General features: G+C 36.5%; 1 protein-coding gene across 1 annotated transcript; it reads right to left on the bottom strand.

The window, feature by feature from the left end:
* Positions 1 to 2732: 2732 nt before the first annotated feature.
* On the bottom strand, positions 2733 to 26302 carry LOC121429329 (solute carrier family 23 member 1-like). The gene is made up of 12 exons (XM_041626336.1): positions 25978 to 26302; positions 17943 to 18100; positions 16312 to 16400; positions 15224 to 15297; positions 14451 to 14632; positions 11173 to 11293; positions 9463 to 9619; positions 6695 to 6948; positions 5448 to 5577; positions 4635 to 4778; positions 3663 to 3758; positions 2733 to 3049 (listed from the first exon to the last, which is right to left on the bottom strand). The coding sequence occupies exons 1-12, from the start codon at positions 26164 to 26166 to the stop codon at positions 2772 to 2774; spliced, it is 1872 nt and encodes a 623-aa protein (XP_041482270.1). The 5' UTR covers positions 26167 to 26302; the 3' UTR covers positions 2733 to 2771.
* Between the last annotated feature and the right edge of the window lie 945 nt (positions 26303 to 27247).

Here is a 27247-nt window from a genome sequence, read left to right as displayed (position 1 = left end):
TTGTTAAATGATCTGACTTGAAAGTCATTATTTATTGGACCAGTAACCAGAATGCAATTGTTTGAACTGGTCTCCAGTTCATTTTTACTGGTCCAGTTAAAAATCAATTGGTCCAGTAAACATATACTGGAAACCAGTAAAAATCTACTGGAAACCATTTATTGGACCAGTAACACCAGTTTAATGAAAAACAATTTAACTGGTATTACTAATTGCTTCAACTGGAATGCAATTGTTGGAACTGGTCTCCAGTTGATTTTTACTGGTCCAGTTAAAAATCAACTGGCCCAGTAAAAATATACTGAAAACCAGTAAAATTATACTGGAAACCTTTTTCCTTTCTCTTTCTCCCCTATCCCTGTTCGTTCTTTGTTTCGCTCTCTTCCTCTCCTCTCCTGTTTATGTTTGACATTTCTTTCTCTAATTTCTCCCCTTCCGTCCTCTCCTCCGTTCTTCTCCTTTTCTTTCCTTGTCCCTTTCATTTCACTCTCTCTGTCACACACACACACACCCTCACACTCACACACACACACATGTACATAATCACATCATAATTCTACGAAGCATTTAGCCTTTACAATATTAGATTTTATTTTTTCCAAAACAAATCAGCTGATTGTATAACAATGTATATTTATGAATGCAAGCAAGCTTAAAAAACTGCAAACTATTAAAGTCGAAAGAAATGCCTGTTTACATTGTTGGATGAACTTCAGGGCCCTGGGATTTTATGTACTGTGTTGAAGAAAATTTGACAAGCAAAAAAAAGGGCTTTCGCTATAAAATAAAGGTCATTTTAGTCCAGAGAAATTTGACATAAAAAAGAAATGGGGGCAGTAAAAAAATGATTTTTTTTTGGTTAAATTTGTCAAATTTCACACCTTCCAGAATTTATGGGGGTGCTGCCTTTTCGAGAATAATACACGCAGCACCCCAGCATCCCCGCTTCCCAGGGCCATGGTGAAGTTAAACAACAGCTAGCCCCTAATATAAGAACCAAGCGGAGATTAGACTCGTTATATACCGTTTTACGTTAAAATAACTCATTCCATTAAAAAAAAATCTGTATCTGGACTTTCGATTAATGATATCGGTTACAAAAATAGACACTGATCGTGGTGGAGGTGCCGTGGCTAAGTGGTCGTAAGTTATACCTCGGTCACATTTGCTCTACGCCCCGCCGTACGGCGAGTCGAAAACAGCCGTTTTATGCATTTTTATTCAAACCACCTATATGCAGCTGGTACAAGAAATGTTAAAACGGTTGTTTTCGACTAGCCGTACGGCCACCGTAGAGCAAATGTGACCGAGGTATAAACAGCGACCTTTTAAACGACTGATGGACCTTTCTTACCCGCTAAATCATTTACCACAAGAAAGGATCAGCAGTCGTTCTTAAAGTCACTCTTAACTTTATATACAAACAGCTTAATTCATGAAGGGATCGATCCTTGGCCTCGGCACCTACGCCCGTAAGTAAGGCATTTAATAAATAACGCTGTTATCATATACATTCAATTAAAGTGAAATGATGTATACATTCTTGGTAACCAGTGGCGTACCGTTGGTCACGGCATTGGGGGAGGCACCAGCCAAAGTTTTGCGCTCAATAGCCAGGTATACTTATCTAATAGAGACATTTAAGGGACTGTGCTATTAACCGAAAACGTATCTCACTGCTCAAATAACGCGAGCGCGAAGCGCGAGCAAAAAAACTTTTGATATTCAGAACCTAAAAAGGGGGCATTATAAGTAAAATTTTGTGATCATGATGCGTACCTGTCTCATTTAACAAACAATGCGAGCGTGTATGTATTGACCCCACATACGTTTTAAGGACTATTTTTTGGCAATTCATGAAGAGCATACATATCTCACCATAGTGATCTAATTCGAGCGCTAAGCGCTTGCTGATTTTTTTTTTAGAATTACACCCTAAACACATAAAGCACGTTTTGTATTCCTTGTAATCATGAACATGATCGGTATCTCACTAATCAAATATTGGGAGCCAGTTTTTTTTTAATTCAGCCCAGAAGAGGGGCAATCTTGTTTGTAGGATTTCATCAAGATCATACGTATTGCACTAGCCAAATCATGCGAGCGCGGATCGCGAGCTGAATTTTTTATAGATTAAACCAAAAAGGGGAATTTTAAGGACTGTTTTTAGGGAATTAATGAAGAGCAGATATATCACCGAATCATTAGTGCGAGGGGAGGCACGGACTGGAAATGTTTTATATTCAGAATTCAGACCTTGAAAGGAAGCAATCATATAAGTAGGCCTACTCATGAAAAGAAGCATGTCACTACATAAAATAAAAACTCGTAGTGCGAGGAAGTATCATGTGTACATTGAGTTGAAAAAGGGACGTTTTAGTACTATTCAATCCTCTTGAAAAGGAATACTCATTTCATTAAACAGACAATGCGAGCACCAAGAGTGATAAACAAACTAGGCACTAAACAAATTATATTTCATAAAGTACTGAAAAATATTTTAATGTAATATATATATAACATGTATATATAACATAATATAATGTACAATAATTCCTTCTACCCCACTTCATTTCCCTTTCTTTCTCCCTATTTTTCTCCTTTTCCACCGTTTTTTTTTTGGCCAGCCGATTGGGGCGGGGGCACATGCCCCCCCATACTTACGCCACTGCTGGTAACTATGTGCGCGCTAGTAAGAAAAAAACCATATAAATGTATAGTTATTTCTTTTAAATATGATCCTCAAGCCTTTTGATGTAACAAAAAAAAAGTCACACATTCTTTTCCCTCTTTGAGAAGCACTTAGGCAGTGACACCCTGTATCCTCTAAATGTTGGACAAAACGGAATGTACTTGGTCCAACTCACACTCTTGACCAATGGCATACCAAATGGAAAGTCGTAGCATTTGTTGACGTATGTAGCGATTTCCTTCTGAAGAGCGTTGTCACTATTGTCTGAGGGATTGTCATCCGGAGCACCTTTAGAATCGACCGGTTCCATTCCTTGCAAGTGATGGAACTGAACAAGGCCCCTCACTTCTGGAGTCCCTATATCGATTACAAGGAGAAAAACACTGGACTTGACCATTCCTTACGACGCGTCGCATTCACAAGTTGGATTGCAACGACTGACACTTATCAAAAGAGAAAGAAAAATCGCGTTTGCCATTCATGTCATAATTGAGAGGAGGGCGAATGTACAAGTTCGAATTTGACAAGCTTTTCAAAAAAATGGGTAGTTTTGAAATACTGGTCAATGGTCAATCGCATGGTCAAACGTATGTGTTTTTTTCCAAAGCTTTTTTTTAAAGACAAGCCAAACGTGTTTTTGGTATGTTTTTTTCCCCCAAGCTTTTTCCCCCGGGGTCATATTCTGGTGACAACTTGTTTATAGGGGCCAAAATGTGTAAGTAAAGCCCGCGAAAAACTTGTTTAGGGGGTTGTTTTGCACACAGAGAAAAACTCGTTTAGGGGGAGTTTGGAAATAATTTGGCCACGTGTGTGTACAGCAATACATTTGACCCCCCCCTCCCTGGGCTGCATTGGTTTATAAACGAGTAATTAGATATATAATGTTTTCTGGTTCATACGCGACACACGCATGTCTCCTTTATTGTGAAAACAATACTACAGAGATTAAGAAAATCTCAAAAATACAAACCTGGTATTGTGTTATCAAGTACAAATCCAGTGGCTCCTCCTATAAACATGCTTGTCCCAAGAATTATAATCAGCATTTCGTCAAAAACCTCCGACCCTGCGATAATGAATTACGATTTAATCAGAATTTTAGACCTACAATTAAATAAGAATCATAATCTCTCATTTTATATATATATACGGTATATATATAAATATATATATATAATATGTAACAAAATAACTACAAAGGTTAATGCGTTTGAGCCAACCAGTATATTGTAGGAAATTGCAAATAATTTCGACGTCATATACGTCTTCCTTACGAGTAAAGAAGACATAGGACATAGGACGTCATAAATTGGAGCATTTCCTATAATGAATACTTGATTGGCTGAAACATTTTCGTAATTTTTTTTTTTTTTTGAAGTCATAATATAATAATAATAGTAGCCAATTTTTATAAAGCGCTTTTCCCAGAATGGCCCAAAGCGCGTTACAGCATATTATTACCCCCGGCCGGTCATTGGATTCATTTCAATCCCGCACGAAAAGTGCACAATTTCCACTCCCTGGGGAGCATTCCTTGCATTCATCGCAGCCTCATTATGGCGCTGGCAAAATCAAACATACAATATCTTTCGCATCCTACCGGGTACCCATTTAGCAAGTGGCAAAGTGTGGATTAACGCCTTGCGTTAGGACGCTAGACCGCGGTGGGATTCGAACACACGACCCTCTGTTTACAAGGCGAGAGTCAGAACCACTACACCACGTACGGCTCTTCCACATAACATAACGTTAAACTCTAATATAATATATAAATAATCCCAACAAGATCTCAATTCCCTCATTTTTAAACGACATTTTATCATTCAACTTATAATTTGATTTCGGATAGTGAGATGAGGACTGTATCCATTTCATCGGAGATATTAATGTACATTATATATTTGCTTTTAGATTGTGTAAATACTCATTTCAAATAATCCACCTGTATTGATTTTGTCTTGGTTGCTGTTGACAAAAGCGGGAACAGCCGTCCCCATGTAGAGTGAGAACCCAAGAATGAATAAGTTCCTGGGGGAGTTCATATCCACATACTGCAGATTGCTGAAACCAACGGCACTCACGATCCCTAGTAAAAGAGATAGAAAAACAAAACTTCCAGAAGTTTTTTAAAGCGAAATGGAAATTTACATTCAACTTGAAATCTTCGTTTATTATTTCGATACCCTTATTGGCCTATACATTGCCAGATATGGAAATAAATCATTATTTTTTTTATTCATGAAATTCCTTAGAAAAAGCCGTTTATGAACATGAAGTCTAGCCAGTGACATTTAAAAAGAAAAAGAAAACATTCTATTTTTTTCTCCGATTAACTCACTTTTGCTCAATTCAAATGTGACTTTGTGAAAACTGAAAATTTTGGAATTCAACCTCGAAGTGAAAAGCATACCGTTTGGTAGGTTCTGCTAAGCTTATGGCGCATACATTCGTAATTCCGAAGGTTCGTATTTCCGAAGGTTCGTAATTCCAAAGGTTCGTTAGTCCGAAAATGAAATAAGGTTCGTAAATACGAATTCTTCAAAAAGCTGTTTGCACCTGAATAGGTAGCTTAGCTTAGCCAGGTAATAATGATAACAGGGCCCGCTAGGAGAACAGTTTTCGGAATTGAAGTGGCTACCCTAGGTAAATATGCCGCTATTATTATTATTATCATCATCATTATTGTACATGGTTCATATCTTTTTGTCTAATATCGAAGAGTGAAAAAAAAATCAAATATGCCTGTAGTCCATACCATATGTGACAATCATGACGCCTCCAATAACTGGGGTTGGGATGGTAGCCAGAAAAGCAGCGGCTTTAAGCCATAATCCAAGAACGATTACCAACACGCCCATGACTTGAACGACAAAACGACTACCGACCTGAGCCAACAAAGAATACGAAAATGATGATACATGATTTTAAATGAATCTATTTTTTTTATGGATATGCATTTTCGTTCTTTACAATTTTCTTTGTATTCCTACAAAAAAATGATTACAACTCCCACTCACCCCCCCCCCCAAATAAAAGAAATAAGAAAGGTGAAATCAATGTCGATATGTCCCTTTAACTTCGGAAAGACGTCGGGGAATGAAAGTTGTACACAAGTCCCGGGGGCCACTTACATTGACGAGTGGATACCATGCGCGACCAAAAAAACACGTAAAAAGGATGTCTTTTTCACGATAGGGCACGTTACGTACGTAACGTGAAAAGGGTGTCAAAAACACAAAAATAATGAAAAAATGGTATCTATTTCGCTACTAAAATTACGTGTTTAGGGTCGAATTTGCGGGGATGATAAAACAAAATTAAAATGTTTTATAAAGGATGTCCTTTTTGCCCCAACACTACGTGTTTAGAGTCCTATTTGCGCGAGGTGTAGAAGGTGGGGTCGTACTAAACCAAATAAGGTAAAGCCGACAGGACCCGTAACAATAAAACAAGGCTTTACTTGTTTAGGGGTTCATTTCAGGGAATATTTGCCAAGAGTATCGTTTTGTTTCCAATACTTGTTAAGGGTAGGGTTTCTCACGCCAATACTTGTTAAGGGGTGCATTTTCAGTACATGGAAATTACGTGTTTAGGGTGCTTTTCGAGACCCCATGGTCGCGCATGGTATCCACTCGTGAATGGAAGTGGCCCCCCCCCCCCCGGGACACAAGTTAATAATGACTTGTTGCCAACAATTTCATATTCAAGTTTGTGCTTATAGGCCAATTCTTATCTCAAATAATTTTGGATATTTACCTCAAAGTGCCCATGAAATATAGCTCATTTCCATATTCTCCCCGTTTATACAAGTTAAAGTCTAAAACAAGGACACTGAATCCAGCAGAGAACACCCACTGTGCGACTGACTTTTTGGTGTTAAGGATTTTAAAAGGATTTCTTTACCTGAATTTGTAACATTGGATCAACTCTTGAATATAATGATGGCGGTATGAGGGCTACGATTTGGAAATATGCTAGAAATGGGTGTAAAATATAGAATACCTTGGTTATACCAATTGTACCGATATTTTGGCTGTACGATGTTGATCCAACGCCCGTTCCCCAGAAAGCCGAGATAACGCCACCAATTCCTTCCATTCCAATTCCCCTGTTCATGGCGTGATGAGGTGGGGGCGGTGCACCGGACAGCTTTGCGCATGCGAAGTAATCTCCAATGGATTCAACGATAGAGGCGGTGCATCCGGCTATCATTCCAAGAACACCAGGACCGGTTATCCGGGGTAGCCCCCATTGACCTTATGATAAAATGTGGAGACAGAGATAGGGGAATTATTGAATAGTTGTGCAGCATTTTAGTCATTTTTTGTAAGATTTGCCATTATTTTCCATCTTCTAGACTTTTCTCCAAGGAATAGCACATACACAGCAAAAACTGTGGTGTTAACCGGTGTACATAGAGGACCACACCAGCTATTTTACACCGGTGTTAAATTGGTGGTGTTAGTTTTACATCTATAGGTGTTATTACAACACCTGTGGTTGTTACATTTACACTCTTTGGTGTTAATTATGTTCAATCTCTAGGGTGTTATTTTAACACCTCAGGGTGTGGTCCTCTATTAACACCAATCGGTGTCAGTTTTAACACCACAGTTTTTACAATGTAACTCCTTCAACACTTTTCTAGATGTACCTAATTTTGTAGTTCTAAAACGTTCTCTACTAAAATCCACTAAATATACGCTCTGAGACAAGTACACTTTCATGATTTATACTTTGGTTTTTAATATGCACCAAGATCCAACTATGCAGTTCACGTCAAAATGGATGAGTTGCATTGAAGATATAATATACAGAAAACAGGTTTTGTTAACATGTTCTTATCACAAAGGAAGGGAATTGACTCATATTGGTTTCTAAAAGCCTTGAAGTTGCGTTAAATGATAGACCCGAACAAGATTGGCATGCAGCAACATGGTCTAATCGTATTTGTTCGAATTATAAGATGATGAAAACAGAATTGGGGTTTGAGACATATTTCCTAATTTTAAGTGACACTGATGCAACTACATTGTGTAAATTCAGATGCGGGTCTCATAGGTTACAAGTAGCAATCGATTTTCTCGAGAATCGGTGAATGATGATTTGTGTCCAGTATGCTCGCTGAAGCTCGCTGAATATAATTGTGTTACACACAACAAAATATTAGTTTATAGTGGGTTTTATTGCTGTTGTATTAACCTTTTGCAACACATATTTTTACAATGCAAACAATTGTATTCATCATTGTAAATATGTTCATTTTTTGTACACATATTCATGTTCATTTTATACGCATATTCAATATTATATATATGTTCATTTTAGACGTATGTTCATTATTTTAAATATGTTCATTTTTTATACGCAAATTCATTATTGTAAATATGTTCTTGTTGAGACTATCATTCTCCCGATCGGGGGGTCGATAGAGTTTAATAAAATCTTATCTTGTCTTATCTTACCATATTCTAATGAAATAATGTTCCATTCATAATGGTTTAATGATTGCTTTGTAAACAAATATGGATTACATTGTATACAACAGTTGAGATTTGCTAAAATAGCTTTCCTAATAAATAACTCATGGGGTAGTTTATAGGAAGCATACAACATGCACGACATCTACAGTGTAAACAAAACTTTCAAAATCCCTCGCATAATTTTAACAAAATTTGGCTTTAGTCGGAGATCACTTTCTGAACAGGTGTGTGTTATATATCTCTTTGTGGTAAAGGGTAGGGGAAGGCGGGTAAGTTGAGCATGGGGGCAAGTTGAGCCACCACCCCCAGGCCAATAATGAATGAGTCAGACCATGGACCTATCATAGGTCCATGGTCAGACATTGTGGTGGTGCCATGTATTGATGACCCATTACATAACCCTTTACCTCACCACATTGTTTTCAACTTTGAAACAAAAAGTGCTCTTTACCCACACACGTCTTTGAATATGTTATAGAAATAAGAACAATATTGTTAGTCCAGGTATGGATTCTCATTTTGTCATAGTCTTTTACATGACGAATGCATGAAAAATGTGTGGATGTGAAAACATCGCAATAAGTTTGGACTGGGGTAATTTAAGCATGTTAAGCCAAATCAACATGGGGCAAGTTGAGCCATGGTAATTCTTATGGTGATGTATAATAAAAAAAAATTAAAATGTAAAAAGCCGTTGATTTGCAGGCAGAAAGGCAAATTCACATGAAAGTTCTTTTACTTTTAGAAGATGTTAGTATTTATAGAGAATTAGCAAGTGAAAAGACTTTAAGTGAAAAATTGACATCCTGGTTCTTCCCGCACACATTTTTTTACATAGTTTTGTGGCACAACTTACCCCACAGATGGGGCAAGTTGAGCCATTTGACATCGTTTTTTTCAAAGGTCACGATGACTTTCAGTGTGGGGGTAGCAAGTTATAGGCGCCTTTGTAAAGCAGTTTTAAGAACTGAACAGGCCTACCCTGCAGTATAAAATAAATAAAACAAAATAAATAATAAGTAAATAAATAATAACTTACCCCGCCTTCCCCTATACACCAAAATAATCAATGGCAATGTTTTAGTGCGTAAGATAGGTTCACAAAACGAACAGCAGGACCAGTGGCGGACCGTGACCCCGAGGAGACAAAGCATTGGGGGGGCACGGCATTGTTCACAAACAATGCAGTGCCCCCCCCCCCCAATGCTTTGTCTCCTCCGGGTCACGGTCCGCTACTGAGCAGGACACAATTAGAGTTCAATTTTTAAATTAACTCAGAATTAATACCTGGGTATGGTACATAAAACCAAGGCGTTTCCTCGAGTTGTGTTGATTTGATATCCGTCCGAGCTGCGTATCCAATCGCGTTACTGTCCTCGGGAAATACATCGAACAAGGTCAGAATATAACAGACTAACCATGCTATCATGATGCTTAGTACAACCTGTGACGGTGGAACAAGATTAATTTCACTTCATTCCCATTTCAACAAATAAATCCGAATACTCTATATTGCCTTTTATCTCTTGAATAATTATGCAGTTGTAATAATATACAAATACGGATTTTAAAATGTTATGAATAACAGAAATGTGTTCACAAAGTTCTGTATGAACATAGTTCTAACTCCTCTAGAATTTATTTGGATAGAAAATTGATAATTCAAAAGCGTATAATAAGTATTATAAGTCATGAATATAGATTAGCCCACACCAACGAACTTTTTTTCACTCTAATAAAATTTCGAAAATAAATTACCCATATCACCCTCGTCTTACACTATTAGAAAATTTATCCTTAAACTAAAAGAAGTTCCTGCAGCAGAGTCTCGAGAACACCTGTAATCTTACCAGATTGCGTAATCTTACAGGAAATTGGTATTTGGTGTGTGTAATCTTACAAATTTCCTTAAATAAAACACTCATTTCCCCTTTTTCTAACAGACCTGTTCTGTTAAATTGCAGAAAAATTCCTGTTTCATGAATTTAAAGAATGATTCTGGTATTGCTTTCTGCAAAATCTTCTTTTATTTTTCTGTAAAATCAGGGTTTTTTAACAGTGTAGCTGTATTATGTATCAATTAAATGGCGACTAATTGCGAACCCTGCTAAGCTTATTATTTAAAATCATTTCCATATCCCACAAGACAATATTATATCATCATCACTTCACCTTCCTTTATCATGTTTATTGAGTATATTATTTAAACAGAAACCTGCAATTTATACTGGTCTTCATTTATTCAATTCTCTGGATGAGTCTATTAAGAACTCATAAAGCCTATTCACTTTCAAACGCTAACTCATGCTTAACCAAATTAATCGTTACAATCTAAAAACTTAACTGCAAGACGTTTTTGTTGTCTGTCACAAGTACTGTCCTGTTCCCATGGTTCCGCGCTGCTTTGTATAGTTTAACATTTGTCATTCTTTATAATTATCTTAATTTAAATTATGGATAATGATACCATAATGTAAATTAAAGGGAACATCTTTCACAAGCTCTGCTTTCTCAAGGTTTCCTCCACAGAGTTTTTGTTAAGTTACATGATCATTACCGATTATTTTACTACTTTCACGAATGCATTGAATTGTTTTATTTCTAAGTAATTTAAATTGAATCTTTTCCATAGTGATGTTGAGATGTAAATATGTATTTACTTTGCTGTTATTGTGGAAATAAATGAAATGAAATGTTCATCGTCACTAAATTAAGGGCGGTGCATGCAAGGAATGGACAGGGACGACCGACCCTATTCGATTTCAAATTGATAGAAATAATAGACATGAAAAAATGGCTGCTCAATTAGATTGTCACATGATAGATTTCGACCAATCAGTTTACTGGGATCCATTATGATAATTTCATAAAACAAATCATTTCATTGATAAAAATAGTGACATGTTGTCTTTTATCAAAACACCCGGTCCCTTCCCTATTCTAAACATCTCAGCTCTTGCTGCTATAAAATATAAATTAATTGCTCTCTCGTCTCACCGGGAATAATGTAAACAAATGAAACCTGAAAATGCGAATTCCTTTTGACTTCGAAGGACCAGGGCAAGGAATTGGAAATCTCTCCAAGTACTGGGAAAACAACGCAATGAGAAAAACGGTCCTGTGCGATAAGAAAAAGAGGAAACAAATTTATTTGTAACTCATGAAATGATCGACCAAATATAAGTACTAAAATAGAGAAACAAAAATATGCCAAATCGAAATTCTCAGGCACGACTCAAAATAAATTGTCAACAAGCAAACAAACAAAATGTATGTTTTTAGGAGTTGGCTTCAGAAATTAAGATAATTAATTAAGATATTTAAACAAGTATTTTTTAATGTATGATTAATTTGCTACAGTGTCGTACAGATGAGGGGGAGGGGGCTTGTTGCACCCACAAATGTAATAACGCCCACAAATGTAATAACGCCCACAAATGTAATAACACTTTACCCACAAATGTAATAACGCCCACAAATGTAATAACACTTTACCCACAAATGTAATAATTTTTGATCGCCCACAAATGTAATAATGACTTTACCCACAAATGTAATAAATTTGAAGGGATTTTTGGCGAATCCGTTCTAAACTAAAATCCTATAGTAATGCGTTCATATAGCACAAAAGTGCAAAGTCTTTTTTTCAGACCGGGTTAATAAAACATCAAAGTACAAGTCCAAAGTCTTTCTTCCAGACCGGGTTGTTTCAAAAATTATAATATAAGTCCAAAGTCTTTTTTCCAGACCCGGTTGTTTAAAAAATATAATAAAAGTCCAAAGTCTTTTTTCCAGACCCGGTTGTTTAAAAAATTGTGATATAAGTCCAAAGTCTTTTTTCCAGACCCGGTTGTTTCAAAAATTATAATATAAATCCAAAGTCTTTTTTCCAGACCCGGTTGTTTCAAGAATTTTAATTAGTCCAAAGTTTTTTTCCTGACCCAGTTATTTCAAAATTTATAATATAAGTCCAAACTAAGATACGATAATGATATTCCTGTGGAAAAAATGGGAATCGAGCTTAGTCTTTTCTCCAGACCCAGTTAATTAAAACTTGTGGAATTAATGTCTTTGTTGTTCTTTCAACTACGGTGTATATTGTGAATATATGCACTAAGAGTAAATTGAGAATCAAGCGTAGTCTTTTCTCCAGACCCGGTTACCTGTTATTTAAACATTATGAATAACAGTTTTAAAACAGTATAAAGACCCCATAATCTTATTAATGCTGGATATAGCGTAGTCTTTCAGCCCGACCATTTTTTCTTAAAAAAAAACGCTAATAGTAAGAATTATAAAAAATCAAAGTCTAAGACCAAACAAACCTTCAACCTAAGAACCGGTTTTAAAAGAGGTTTAGAGTGTTGTCCTTATTCCAGACCTAAAACAGTTACGAAAAAAAATCTTCTAACATAAGACCTTATAATTATTCTTATTCTCGTGGAATAGCACGAGTTTTAAAACGTACTCTTTCCTCCAGACCCGGCTATTAAAAAAAGTAACTGAAAAACTTCGAATCTAAGACCAAATTTCCAAAGTTTCACCCAGTAAAAATATGTCTTTTTTTAAATAATACTACTAACCCTACAAAACATTGTAATAACGCGTAGGTAAAGCAGACATCCTTTCTCCAGACTTGGTTACTATTTGAAAAATAAAATAGTTTTTACAAATATTCTAAAACGAATACCCAATATCTAATTACTGTGGAACAACATGAAGACCGATTGTCGAAGATCGACTTTCCTTCAGACACAATTATTTCAGGAATAAAAAATCAATAAAACTCAACCCCCAACAACGAATCTAAGAACCAACAAATGAACAATCCTCCAAATTAAGACCATGCATGTAGAAAAACACATGTTTAGAGCGTTGTCTTTATTCCAGACCCGGTGATTTAAAAATGATTTAAACAATCCTAAAAACAAAAGACTCATATTCTTATTCTTGTGGAATAACACGAGTATTATGCTTAGTCTTTCGTCTGGACCCGGTTATTTAAAAGATAAAGAAATATTGAAAAAAAATGACAGCTGAGACCAATCTTCAAAATTAAACCCACTTAAAATGCTTGGGCTTAGAGTGTTGTCTTTACCCCTCACCGACGTATATTATAACTTTTGAATTAACCGGGTCTGGAAAAAAGACTTTGGACGTATATTATAATTTTAAAACAACCGGTTCTGGTAAAAAGACTTTGGACGTATATTATAATTTTGAAAAACCGGGTCTGGAAAAAGACTTGGACTTATACTGTAATATTTAATTAACCGGGTCTGGAAAAAGACTTTGAACTTTTGTGCTATATGAACGCATTACTATAGGATATTAGTTTAGAACGAATTCGCCAAAAATCACTTCAAATTTATTACATTTGTAGGTAAAGTCATTATTACATTTGTGGGTAAAGTGCATTATTACATTTGTGGGTAAAGTGTTATTACATTTGTGGGCGTTATTACATTTGTGGGTAAAGTGTTATTACATTTGTGGGCGATCAAAAATTATTACATTTGTGGGTAAAGTGTTATTACATTTGTGGGCGTTATTACATTTGTGGGTAAAGTGTTATTACATTTGTGGGCGTTATTACATTTGTGGGCGATTATTACATTTGTGGGTGTAAGGGGGCTTGGGGCGCTGAAACCCCCTCCCCCTAAAAACAATCACGACCAAGAAAAAAAAAGGATTAAATACCGGGATTAAATATGACATTGTTTTCTAGATATCATGTCTAAATATATCACAAATTTGATATTATAAAAAATATCAAAATTTTGCTCACTCCCAACTTTTTAATTAATGCGCCATACCTAGCACACTATTTTTTTTGCGCATTACGCCACTGATTTGTTATCCCTTGAAGCCATTGCTTTGCATGCGTTGGTGATCTGCAGCTAGTGGAAACGTATATCTTCTGAGGGAGGGCGCTATTGGATTATACATTAGGAGTATTTTAAAACAATGGACAAAATTGTGATCAAGACGGTGAAGATTATATTCATGATGATGGTGATGGTGATTTTTTTACCTGATTGCTAAGAAAGCATGAATGCTTGTAAGCAAGCAACCAGAGGACCGACGGCTTAATGTCCCCTCCTAAGGACCTGGTACTGAGGATTAATGCCAAGTTAGGTAGAAACGAATAATGATAATTTTATAATGATGATATCAATCATTCAAATCTTAAAACAATATTAATGATAATAATCATGGAAACAAATTAATTGATATTGAAAATGATAATTTACAAACATATTTTCGTAACTCACATTGCTGATATGCCCCAGTGTTGACTTGCATTGGAAGATGCCACGTTAAAGAGTGATAGACCGATAAGACCAATCGTTGGTGCTATTGTAAGAGGTCCTATGAACTTCAACAGAATGCTTGTTATGCCCGTGAAGCCCACTAATATCTCGTAAAACGAAGCAACCAGAACCGCTCCCTGCAACTGTCGGGGGGGGGGTAGAAAAATATGCTTATTTTTCTTCAACGTCATAATGTAATCACTCAAGCTAAGACTCTTAGATCGCTTGCCCCCTTCCCCCCCAAAAAAAAATATATATATATATACATATATTGATTTATATTTTTTATTCAGAAATTCGGATGAGGCGAATCTTTATACTAGCTAAGAGCTGATCTCGTGAATCACTCCCTCTTCATATTACACTCCTCCCGGGGTGATTTACTACGGACCGACCAATCCCTTCTTGATTGAAGTATGCATCTATGTAGACATTTGCCCTTAAAAAAGAGGGAGGTAAAATTCAATCTCAAAAGAGTAAATGTCAGGAGTGAGTGAGATATTCTCACTCCGTGATGAATCAGTTGGTAAATTTTTAATCGGTTTCGTTGCGAATGTGACGTAAGACTACCATAAGTCATTGAATTTGGCTTTTGGCAGCTAAAACTGTATCAATAGGCACACTCTTGATAATTCCGCTATATTAAAGATCTTTAACGACACAAACTCATTATAATTTGATGTAGAATCTGACTCGAGATCGATTCAATTGGTATGATTTGAGTGAATACTCACTTCTTGCATTCTATCTCTAAACTCAAGCCTGCTTTCCGTTAGCATGGTTAGGTTGGTTGAATTCCCTGCAGTAGCTATTAAAACAAGAATAAGAATTGGTCAGATCAATATGCAGACGGTAACAAAACAATTCAGCAAGAACATAATAATATCTTAATGATAACAAGGGGGGCATTTCATCAATATTTTCGTCCGACAAGTTGTCAGATCTGACAACTTTCCTGGATTCTGATTGGTTGAGAAGCACTGTTACTATAGTAACTGTCGCATAAAACAGTACTTGTCGGATAAAACGTCTGACAAGTCCTTTCATGAAACGCTCCCCAGGAATCCATGATTTAAAAGCTAGATATTGTCCATGTAATTTATCATGCCCATATTGGTTACAGTCCGTAACTCCGAAGGTTCGCTATTCCGAAACATGTAAATATCCTACACTTCAATGCTCGTTAATCCGAAAGCGAAAAGGGGTTCGTTAATCCGAAAATTTTGTGGCGTTATTCCGAAGGTCTGTTAATCTGAATACAAAATAGGATTCGTTATTGCGTTATTCCGAAGGTCTATTTTACTAACGAATTCTTCGGAATAACGAACCTTATTTCGTTTTCGGATTAACGAACCTTCGGAATAATGAACGTAAGCCATTGGACATGCATGGTGGCTCATGTTAGAGTGCCTATGAATCGAATAAGTGGGTTCCATCCCTGACCGAGTCTTGCAGTGACTTTGAGAATAACAGTTTCAGCAAGATGGGTAGGCCATATTCATTCTTATTTTCTGCGAAGCCGCTGAAATTAGGATGTCAGCTAATTAAATATCTGAAGCCATTCACTGATCATAATTATCTCTAAAATGAATTCAATACCTTACATTGATTTAAAAGTGATTATTGAAGCTTTTTTTTTCAAGGACTGTCATTTATTACGGTCAAATATCGATTTAGATATACATCCCTGTCTTTTATTTTCATTATGATTCGGACGTTTGGAAATCTTTTGAACACTACAATAGAAGTGTAAAGATGGGGCAGGGGCTTGCCAGTATCTTTATTATCATCAAAATATATCCAAGAAGATACAGCCAATTACCTGGGTCAGATGGGCATTGACCTCGTAGGTTAAGGAGAGAAAACAGAGGCAGAAGAAAAGCAAACGATGGACCTTGGACAATAGGAAGTCTGTGGAAAATTATCAAATATTAATAATGGGAAAATACACTATAATCATATTGACTTGCGAAACGATGTTTAATAAATAGTTTAACATTGTATTTAGTGGTGTACCGTGGGTCACGGCATGGGGGGGGGGCACCAGCAAAAATTTAGAGTCACTTAGGGAGCGCGCGAAGCGCGCTCATTTGCCGGGTATACAACTGACCTAATAGAGACATTTTAAGGATATGCAGTGCCATTAAACGGATATGTATCTCACTAATTAAATGATGCGAGCGCGAAGCGCGAGCTGAAAATTTTTTAATATTCAAACCTAAAAAGGGGCATTATAAGCAAAATTTTTATAATGATACGTACCTGCCTCGCTAAACAGACGATGCGTGCGCGAAGCGCGAGCTGAAATTTTTGTATATATTGACCCCAAACGGGGAATATATTTTAGGAATCCATTAAGAATATACATATCTCAGCACAGCCATCTAATGTTAGTACCATCCTTTGCTGATTTAGTTAGAATTAAATCTAAACACATTTAGCACTTTTTGTAGACATGGTAATCATGATTATCATACGCATCTCTAATGCAATACTGCGAGCGCGAAGTGCGAGCTGAAAATTTAGGAAATTCAGTCCTGAAGAGGGGCATTATATGGCTCGTTTGCAGGAATTCACTAAGATCGTAAGTATTTCACTAACCAAATGATGCGAGCGCGAAGCGCGAGCTGAAAACTTTTGATATTGAGATCAGAAAAATGGACAATGAAAGGACTGATTTTAGGAATTCATGAAGAGCAGACTCACCAATCAACTAATACGAACGTTAGCACGGACGGGAAATGTTTTATATCAAGACCTTAAATAGGGCAATCACTTTAAGTAGTCATGAAAAAGAAGCAAATGTCACTACATTAAATAATAATAACTCGAATAGCGAGGAAATATATTTGGTGTACAGTTTATTTACTTGAAAACGGGAGGTTTTAGTACAACAGGATTATATATCTCGTTAAACAGTCTATGCGAGCACCAGAATCAATAAAGACATAGGCCCTGAGCAAACAATGTTTCATAAAGTTATGAAAGATGCGTCTTATGTAATATAACATAATTATAATATAATTTAACATTTATAATGAACATAATTTATTCATTCCCACTACGTTTCTCTTCTTTTCTCCCTCTTTTTCTCCTTTTCCCCCGTTTTTTTTTGGCCAGCCGATGGGGGGGGGCACGTGCCCCCCATGCCCCTCCGTAGTTACGCCACTGATTGTATTGCAAAATTATAGGTCAAGTCCTCCTCAGATTCATGTTAATTTGAATCAATAAAGAAAAATCAGAAAAGCATAATGTTGAAAATCTCATCAAAATCGGATGAGAATTAAGAAAGTTATGACATTTTTAAGTTTTCTTTATTTTTCACAATATATGCTCAAATTAGTCACATGCAATTGCTGTTATTGCTTGAATATACAATATTTCAATTTTTACAGATTTAACAATGATTATTATTCATGTTATGAAAAAAAGTTTTAAACCACAAGTCCTCACCTGCTTCCGAACGTTGCTTGTAGGAACGTCTGAATTCCAGATACTACGAAGATAGTTGAGATAAGCTGAGAAGTGATCAACAAATCATTTTGGATACACATCGCTTGACCAATGATCAGCGGGAATGAAAACAGACTGGCTACATCCGTTAGAAAGTGCTACAATTAAGACAAATAGAAATAGGAAACTTTTCTCAAAATTGAGATTATTATGGTAGGCCTATTTATATGACCATTCTCAATTCAGAATCGGCAAGAATTGAGTATTAAGTATCGAGTATCAAGCCACGATCGTGAAAACAATTCCATTATTGAACCCGGCCAGGGCGGGGGGGGGGGTAATGGAATTTAGGGGGAAATGACTTAGGTTAGTGGCGTACCTGGCATATTTCTTCAGGGGGGGGCAAGGATGAGTAACTAGGTGGGGGCTGCATGGTAGTAAGCATAGACGTAAAGGCACAATTTTTCAAGGGGGGCTGATAATCATTGCCCAAATATCAACTTTACAGTTTTTCATTTTCGAGTGAGCGAAGCGAGCAAATATTTTTCAGTGATAATTTAGCCTTTTTGCATGGTGTGAAACGTGCAGAAATTATACATTCGGTCATAAAATTACCAATACACGAGATTATTAGGGCACCTCGCAGTCCTCGTTGCCTTGCATTTTGCAGCCCACAGTAACGATTACTGACGTCCGACGACCAATACTCATCTATATACAACCCAGAGGCAGATCCAGGAATTTGTTTACAAAAAAACTGACAAGCCCCACCCCTCCCCCCAAAACATCTTTGCTTTCACTAGCACGTGCCTAACAATTTACACTGAATTATTAAAAAAATGTATTATATTTTTTTCTAAAGATTTAGACCTAAAACGTTATATTTTGTGCACTTAATTATGAATAGGATGGGTATCTTCCTTGGTGAATTAAGCGAGCGCAAAGCGCGAGCTAAATATTTTGATATTCCTAACTGGACTCTAGACATTCTAAGCAGTTTTACAGGATGGGTATCTAATCAGTCGTGCGGGCGCGAAGCGCGAGCTAAAACTTTTGATATTCCTACTTAAGAACTGGATATTCCCAGCACTTTTAGTAACCATGAACAAATTTGTTTGTAACTGAATAATTAATTGTGCGAGATGAAATTTGAAATGTCCCCCCCCCCCACCTGAAAAAAATCGACATTCTAAGTACCTTTTTTTAACTATGAAGAAGATGGTAGTTAAAACAATTTTGGTATGAGCGCGAAGCGCGAGCTAAATTTTTTTAATATATATTTTGACCTGAAAACTTTACATTCTAAGTACTTCATTTAATTATGAACAGGATGCGAGTGCGAAGCTCGAGCTGAAATTTTTGATATTCCGACCTAAGAACTTGATATTCTAAGCAATTTTTCTAACCGTGAACAAATTGGTTTCTAATGATATATTGTTTATGTTTTTTATTTTTTGTATTCTGACCTGAAAATCGGACATTCTAAGCATTTTATTTAACTATGAACAGGACGGATTTACATAAAACTATCACTTACCTAAAAGTAAAACAGTATTTTCTAGCAAAACTGTATTTTTCACAGGACCAAAACTCTGGAATTCTCTGGACAGAGAAATGAAAGAGGCAGCTAATCTTATACGATTTAAATTACTCATCAAAAAAATTCTCCTGAATTCTTATTGATTCAATCTAATATTTGTGAACTTCATACTTATCCACGGTAGTATTGATTATTTTTTTAAGTCAATATTTAATTTTGTATATAGTGTAAATACATTTGTGTTACAGTGTTTATATCTATATAATTTTATAGAATTTTGCTGATTATTTTACTCTATTTGTATCATATTACCCTTGTATAAAGTTTTGATAGGGGGTCTACATTTTACAAGCTCTGCTTTTTAGTAGGCCCCTCCACTTTTTTCATTTCATTGCTACGTTTCAATCCTGCATATGTTATGCATTTTTTTTTCATTGTAAACATGATTACGAAATGTACTTTGATGATTGTGGAATATGAATATATCAATAAATAAATAAATAAATAAACAGTTATATGTGAACACGAAGCGCGAGCTGAAATGTTTGATACTCCTGTCTAAGAACTACTTTTTGTAGTCTCTAACTAATCAATTGAAACAATCAATCGGTCTCTAACTAATCAATGGACGCAAGCGCGAAGTGCAAGCTGAACATTTTTATTGTTATAATTATATTACCTGAAAGTTGTTCTCTACATTTTTCATGTCCCGGTCAGACCAGCCCGTCCTTACTATCGGTAAACAGAGCTCTAAAAGTCGCATTGCGTAAAAATCACAATTTACCGATAAAAGTGTACAATTTAATTGACATTTGCCAAAAAGATGGTGAAATTGAAAAACCGAATCAGTTGGAACAGCCCAGTGTGCCCGACAGTAATTTTTTTTCCGACAGTCTGCAGTCCCCTTTCTCTTAATCTCTTTCTTTCTTTTCCCCTTCCCCCTTTTTTCTCTCTTTCCTTTTTTCTCTTTCCTTTTTTCTTTCCTTATTTTCGCTTCCTTTTTTGCTCGTGACTTGTCGGGGGGGGGGCAGTCTGCCCCCCATTAGGTACACTAGTGACTTAGGTCCTCAGATCTGAAACAATCTTTGCAGAGGAAATCAATTAGTGTTTAGATCACACTTTCTTTTTTTTTATCTCTCCTAATCTGGCATTCAGCACCGCCCCCCCCCCCCTCCTTCATGCCCCCATATTCGATATGTTTGTCCTTTCTTATTTTGCAATTTAGGGTAATACAATACTTTCCACATTTTTTTTTAATACACTTAGCAGTGGTTTCCGTTTTTATCCAATACATGGTTTTTTTTGTAATTCCTGCACATATCGTATATAGTGGCGTTGTAGCATATTGAATATCCGGGCATTTAACCGCAGGATCAAGGTTCTAGGTTCCAATCTCAACTCAGCACTTGCTTCATTTGGCAAGGCGATAATCTACATTTGCCACTTTCCACCCAGGTATAGTAAATGGGTACCCGGAAGGAAGAAATTCCTAAATTGCTCGAGCTCCCGATTAGAGTAGCTGCGCTATACAGTGCGTATAAAAAAAAACGGGACAGTTTTGAAAAGTCTATTAAAAAATTGTTTCAAAATATTATATCTATATTTTGATGTTAATAGATGCTCTGAGATCTTATCTTTGAAATGCCATTTAAAAAAATAAATTTTGTTCATACTTGAGCGAACACGGGACGTTTTTGTCGGGGTTTCAAAAAGAGGCTTGCGCCAAAATGGCAGAAATTAGAAATTTGACAATAAGGCTTTTGGCTAATCAGCACACTTTCTCTTAATCTTTTCATTGTATTTGCCATAATTTTCGAATCATGCTGTCAATTTTCATTACAATTTTATTTATTTACCTGAATTATTTTGTTTTTCATTTAAACTTCTTTTACCTTTGAATTTTCCTTCATACATGTAAGTAAGAAAATAAGACTTTTTGTCAACCCAAGTAGGAAGATTTGCATTATTAATTGGGAGAATTTGTAATTTTTCAAATCCTTTTATTATGTGAAACAAATCATGTTATGGTACCTATAAAAGACATGAATCCTATTTTCAAGGGGTTATTGAATCCTTCACCAAGTTTAATTATGTGCTTGACAGGCTAAACAGAAAAGGACCCATGTCTTTTAATGGCAATCATTGCTCCTTCAAAATTGACTCAATAAACCATTATGGTTTATTGAGCAATGGTTTATTGAGTCAATTTTGAAGGAGCAAGATATGGCAGATCGAGTAAAATGTATTAAAAAGTTGTGAAGCGAGCAAGCAAAAAAATTTCCACCTTTTCATTAAAATATCTAATTTTGTGATTTTGACATAATATTCAGAAAGCGATATCATATTTCACTTTCCATGTTTTCTGTTATTTTCTTTCCACCTTTTTTTTCTTGGTCATGATTTTTTTTTTTGGGGGGGAGGGAGCACCCTGAGCCCCAACCCATCAGTATGCCACTGTTCAAGCACCATAACCTTTGTAGCACACAATGAAAGGATTTGAAAAAAAAAAACGCTCTCTCATACTTCGGTTTAAAAAAATTGTTCTTGCCTAAAGAAGGAAAATTCAATGCTAAAACAGGATATTAAAAAAGGAACAACAACAGAAATATTTGAGCAAATTAGTAGATTTGGAAATGAATTTTGACCGCATAATACAAAAATTATGGCAAAGATAATGTAAAGATTAAGAGGAAGTCTGCTGATAGCAAGAAGTCCGATCATCATGTTTATCATTTGATGCCATTTTGGCGCAAGCCTCCTTTTTAACCCCAGACAAAAACATTCTGTGTTCGCTCAAGCGTGAACGAAACTAAAATTTTTTAATAACATTTGAAGGATAAGACCCCAGAGCATCTTTTGACACCAAAATATAGAGATCATAATTTGAAACAAAAATTTTATAGACTTCAAATCTGTCCCGTTTTTTTATACGCACTGTATAAGCCGGGTGATAGTACGGTTCGTCGTTACGCGTCAGTGAGTAAATAATTTAGTCTAATCCCTCATAGACCGGAGGATGAAAGTATTTGAACTTGAAGTTAAAATCAAAACACCGTTTTATAAATATGTTACTTAACATAACACATAAATTTTTAACCCAAGTAGAGGAAAACGCTTAAATAGATTAAATGTTAGGATATTTTAGATTTTGCGTTCTTGGCTGACCGCTTTATGTAGACTCTGCTACGGATTGAAATTGACGTCTTTACAGAAAGTAATTTTCAGGATAGTGAACATCAATTTTGTCTCATGTTAAATATTTTATCCGATTATATTTCACAAAGAGATTTAGTACTTTATTGTGAATAAGCGAAAAAAATCCAGAAAAATCAACATTTCAAAACTTTTAGTTTGATGTTATAGATTTATAATGGATTCCCAGTAGCTGAAACTATGTTGTGTATTTTTCTTTACAGAAACATCGTTCATCTGAAAATGCATGAAATATTGTGTCCATAAAGCACAAAAATGAAAAGGCTGCAATAATGCATTTGCTCTGTCATGTCTGTGGAACTCTGAAATACACTGTAGAATATGCAGATTGACTTTGTAAGAATAAGAGGAAGAGAGTGAAATAGAGAAGGACGAATAATATAACGAGGGTGGAGAAGACAGACAAAGAGGAAAAAGAAGAAGAGGAGGAGGAGGAAAAGAAGAAAAATAAGAGCCGACAATTATAGGCAGACATGAACATGGATGATTTTATATAATTAATCTCAACAAATAGTAGTTTCAGTGCATATTTCAGTCTGTATGAGAATATTGAACATGAATGAGGATTTGTTTGCATGTGCCAAATACCAATGTTTATCTCCCGCTGTTTCTTTGAATACAATATATGGCATGAAAGGAGTAAGTATTGAAGAAAAAAGTCTGGCACAGAATATAAAAAAAATATGAAAAACATACATGTAAATAGAAGAGATTGATTTAATAACATCAAACGGACAAAACAACCCGAGACTGAACAAAGTTATTCATGGCCCTGAAAACGTTTTTTTTTACTGGGATGTGATGTCAATTTGAAAAGGGGGAAAAAGTGTTCACTACACTTAAATGGAGATCAAATTTGTGCTGAGGAATTTGAAAAGCAAAACCAGAAAAGGTTTCACGAGAAAATGAAGGTAATTTTGGTTATATTTTTTCACACCTTCCAGAATTTATGGGGTGCTGCCTTTGGAGAATAATACACGCAGCACCCCCAGCACTCCCGCATCCCAGGACCATGATATATTTTCCAACTGCATATCATTGGTTGATTGAAAGTTGGTTTCGTTGTTGTGGCTGAGATCAAGAAAAAGTCGGGAAAAAGAAAATTCAAACGAAAATATGAAACAACATACTTGTAAAAAGTCGAGATTGGATGAGTTGATCGTGTCTCATTGCACCCTGACAAAACCAACTCCACAATGAAACAAATTATTAGGTTATTTTATAATTGCATATTATATCATCCAAGTCAATTGTTGGGCTGGAGTCGTTTTCGTTGCTGTGATTGAGATAAAGGACAAGTCGGGGAAAAAAATATGGTAATAATGATACTATAGATATTTAATTATTTACCCACTCAGCTGTAAGCTGTTGTTCCAGAGGGCCCTGCATAACATAATATGTTATCATGGTTATTATTGCCCTTTTTCCATTCTCATACATCGAGCGTCTGACAAGTAGGCAGAGGGTCCCATTTTTAAAGTCTTTGGTATGACTCAGCCGGGGATCGAACCCACGACCTCCCGTCCATGAGGCGGGTGCTCTACCACTGAGCCACCATGAAAATATGAACATCCTTGTAAATAGACGAGATTGATTTAGTCTCATTAAACGACAAAACCGACTCCAGACTAAGAAAATCCTATATTACATTAAATTTCCAAATACTCGGTTCGTTTTGAGTCGGTTTGTGACTGGGATAAATTATTTACATTGATACCCGCATGGGATCTGTGTAAAGAGGAGCATTGTGTTCAGTGATAGGAAAGAGAGATTAATTCATTTGACGTTTGACTGTATGAGGGGTGGCCAAACACTCCGTGGACTTTTCAAAATTTTCTTCAGGCTTAAATTTGTTCACAAAATACCCGGGAGTCAGTCAAATGTATTGCTGTACACACGTGCGGCCAAATTATTTCCAAACACCCCCCGAAACGATTTTTTTTTCTCTGTGACCCCTAAACATGTTTTTCGCGGGCTTTATCAACACATTTTGGCCCCTATACAAGTTGTCGCCAGAAAATGACCTGGGGGGGGGGGAAGCTTGGGGGAAAAAACATACCCTAAATATGTTTTGCTAGTCTTAAAAAAAGCTTTGGAAAAAAGCATACCCTAAATACGTTTGACCCTGCGATTGACCATTGACCAGTCTTTCAAAACTACCCCTCCCACCCCCTTTTTTTTTAAATCGGCGTTTTTGATACCCTTTGCACGAGCGGCCCGCGTCCAAAACTGAAAAACACCCCTAAACGCGTTTTTGGGGGGGCCGGGGTGTCACGCGTGTGTACAGCAATATATTTGACTGGCCCCGGGACAAAATATTCATAATTTACAAAAAACCAATTCAAGAAATAGTTATCACATTGACGGCAAGATCGTAGACTATAAAATCGTTGACGAAAATGTGAAGTTGGTCAAAGGGTTTCGCCGATATCGCGCTCTCAAAATTCTATCTCGATCGACGAATGCGCGCCGAGTGCTGGAAACTGGTTTGAGCCGGTTCGTAAAATCAAAGGAGGGGGTTATTAAGCCGCTTCGTAAAAATTCTGCCCTTATTTTCCAAATGATACGAATTTTTATCTGAAATTTGGCAAATAAATAGAGTGAATCACGGGCTTTAGTTTCAGAATATGTCCCCCCCCCAAAAAAAAAAATAATAATAATAATAATTTCGGAAAATTGACCGAAAACTAGGTTTGAGCCGCTTGGTAAAATTACTGACGACATTATCCATGTTCCGTTTGGTTTCCATCCTTATGAACACAATTTGTCTCAACCAGTCCATATATAAAGGCTAGAAAAAACCCATAATTCTTCAACTCTGGAATATTAAGGTATAGGCTATGTACCCTAGTACAGGCCTACGTATTTGATTTCAGTGTGAACATTGTAAAATAATAAAAAAATCATAGTAATTATAATGGCCAAAGAGCAAATGCTCCTCGTGCAATCAAAACCAATAAACTTTGTATATACTAAACGCTGTCAAAAGGTCAATCTGAACGGGGGAAATGCAAGAATGTAAGGGGGGGTATGCTGAATTCGATAAAATATTACTTTCAGGGAGTGGAGTGCTGATGTAAATGTCAATTACGTTATATTAGTTTTATCCACTTTTTTCACATCTTCCAGAATTCCAGAGGGTGCAGGCTGCCTATGGATAATGATACACACAGCACCCCTAAGGAAAATCTTAGGGGGGGGCTTTATATAGCGCCCCAGCATCCCCGCTTTCCAGGGCTATGATTTCCGAAAATTTTCCTGAGTAAATGATTTAGAATTTACCTGAAATGCAAGTACAATGGTCGAGTACCAAGGTGGTCGATCATCGATGCCGTAGGTGACGACACTTTGAATACTGGAGAGGATGATTTCAGCCTTTTCCTTGGCCACTTGAGATGTCCTACCTTCCGATGTCCCATTTCTTATCTCCTCCAGTCCAACGTCGATCTCAGCCACCACTTCGTTCTCCATGTTATGCACCTTCAACTTGTAACTAACCTCAGCGCGCCCTGAACACACTGAGCTAGACTTTTTGTCAAATAGGCCTGACCTTATTTTGACTGTGAAATGTGGGTGTAAAATTTGTCTCTAACGGTCGAGGTGAAAAAGAATATGATTCAGCTTTGTTGATTAAGGTTGACAAGGCCATGCCAAAAGCGATGGCTATTGATGTGATTTCACACTGATGTAAAGTGATATTGTTGATCATGGTGAGAATCTTTTTCATGTTCAGGGGCGTCGATCATGATCAGAGGGGAGGGGTACTACACCTGGAATAAAAGTTTTGCCCCGGCCCCACACTCCAATTCACGTATGTTTAGAAGATCGAGCGGGGGGGGGGCAAATTCCGCCACATCTGTTTTGATTCGTGTGAATTGCCAGTAAAGACTATGGTTATATGAAATGATATTCATTGATTGCTTGCAGTTGGTAAATGTATATGTTTAATTTTATTACTTTATTTTTCAATCACTGTTGCCACCCCCAACCCCCGCCTCTTTTACTTCAGTTTAAAAGAATGCATTGAAAACACTTTATAGCCTCCCGCTCAAATCCACTTTTCACAGTGTACACGTCGTATATTATGTCCAGTCTTTAAACTTCCACAGACATTGGAAAATTTGACCTGCGCCTTTATTATGTTTAAAGCCAAGCTAATTGAAGTTCCGAACCTTCTTTTTCTCAATAAGATAAAAATGCTAGGCCTATATAGGAACGGAAATTTGAATGTAAACACAGGGGTCCCCTCCGTGGCACATACCCATCACGTATTATATAAATTGAGTCCCCCCCCCCCCCCCCCTGGGGGGGGGGGGGTCCGAAATTGATACAGAGGACTCGAGGTTCGAGCTCGGGTCAGATTTTTTTTTTAGATTGTGACCTATAAGCGTCGGTCTCGGACAATATTAACGATATCTTTTTTTTTTTAAATACACAATCTCGAAAAAAAAATCGATTACGCAATTACATAGCTTTGGGAGGGGGGTGTCTCCCCTTATTGCTTCCTAGTCTGCGGGCACAGACCCTGATTGAAACTTTAATCAACAAGTGT

The sequence above is a fragment of the Lytechinus variegatus genome, chromosome 15 (genome assembly GCF_018143015.1).
Source record: "Lytechinus variegatus isolate NC3 chromosome 15, Lvar_3.0, whole genome shotgun sequence".
In the NCBI taxonomy this organism is placed as follows: domain Eukaryota; kingdom Metazoa; phylum Echinodermata; class Echinoidea; order Temnopleuroida; family Toxopneustidae; genus Lytechinus; species Lytechinus variegatus.
This window is presented reverse-complemented; position numbering and strand designations above follow the sequence as displayed.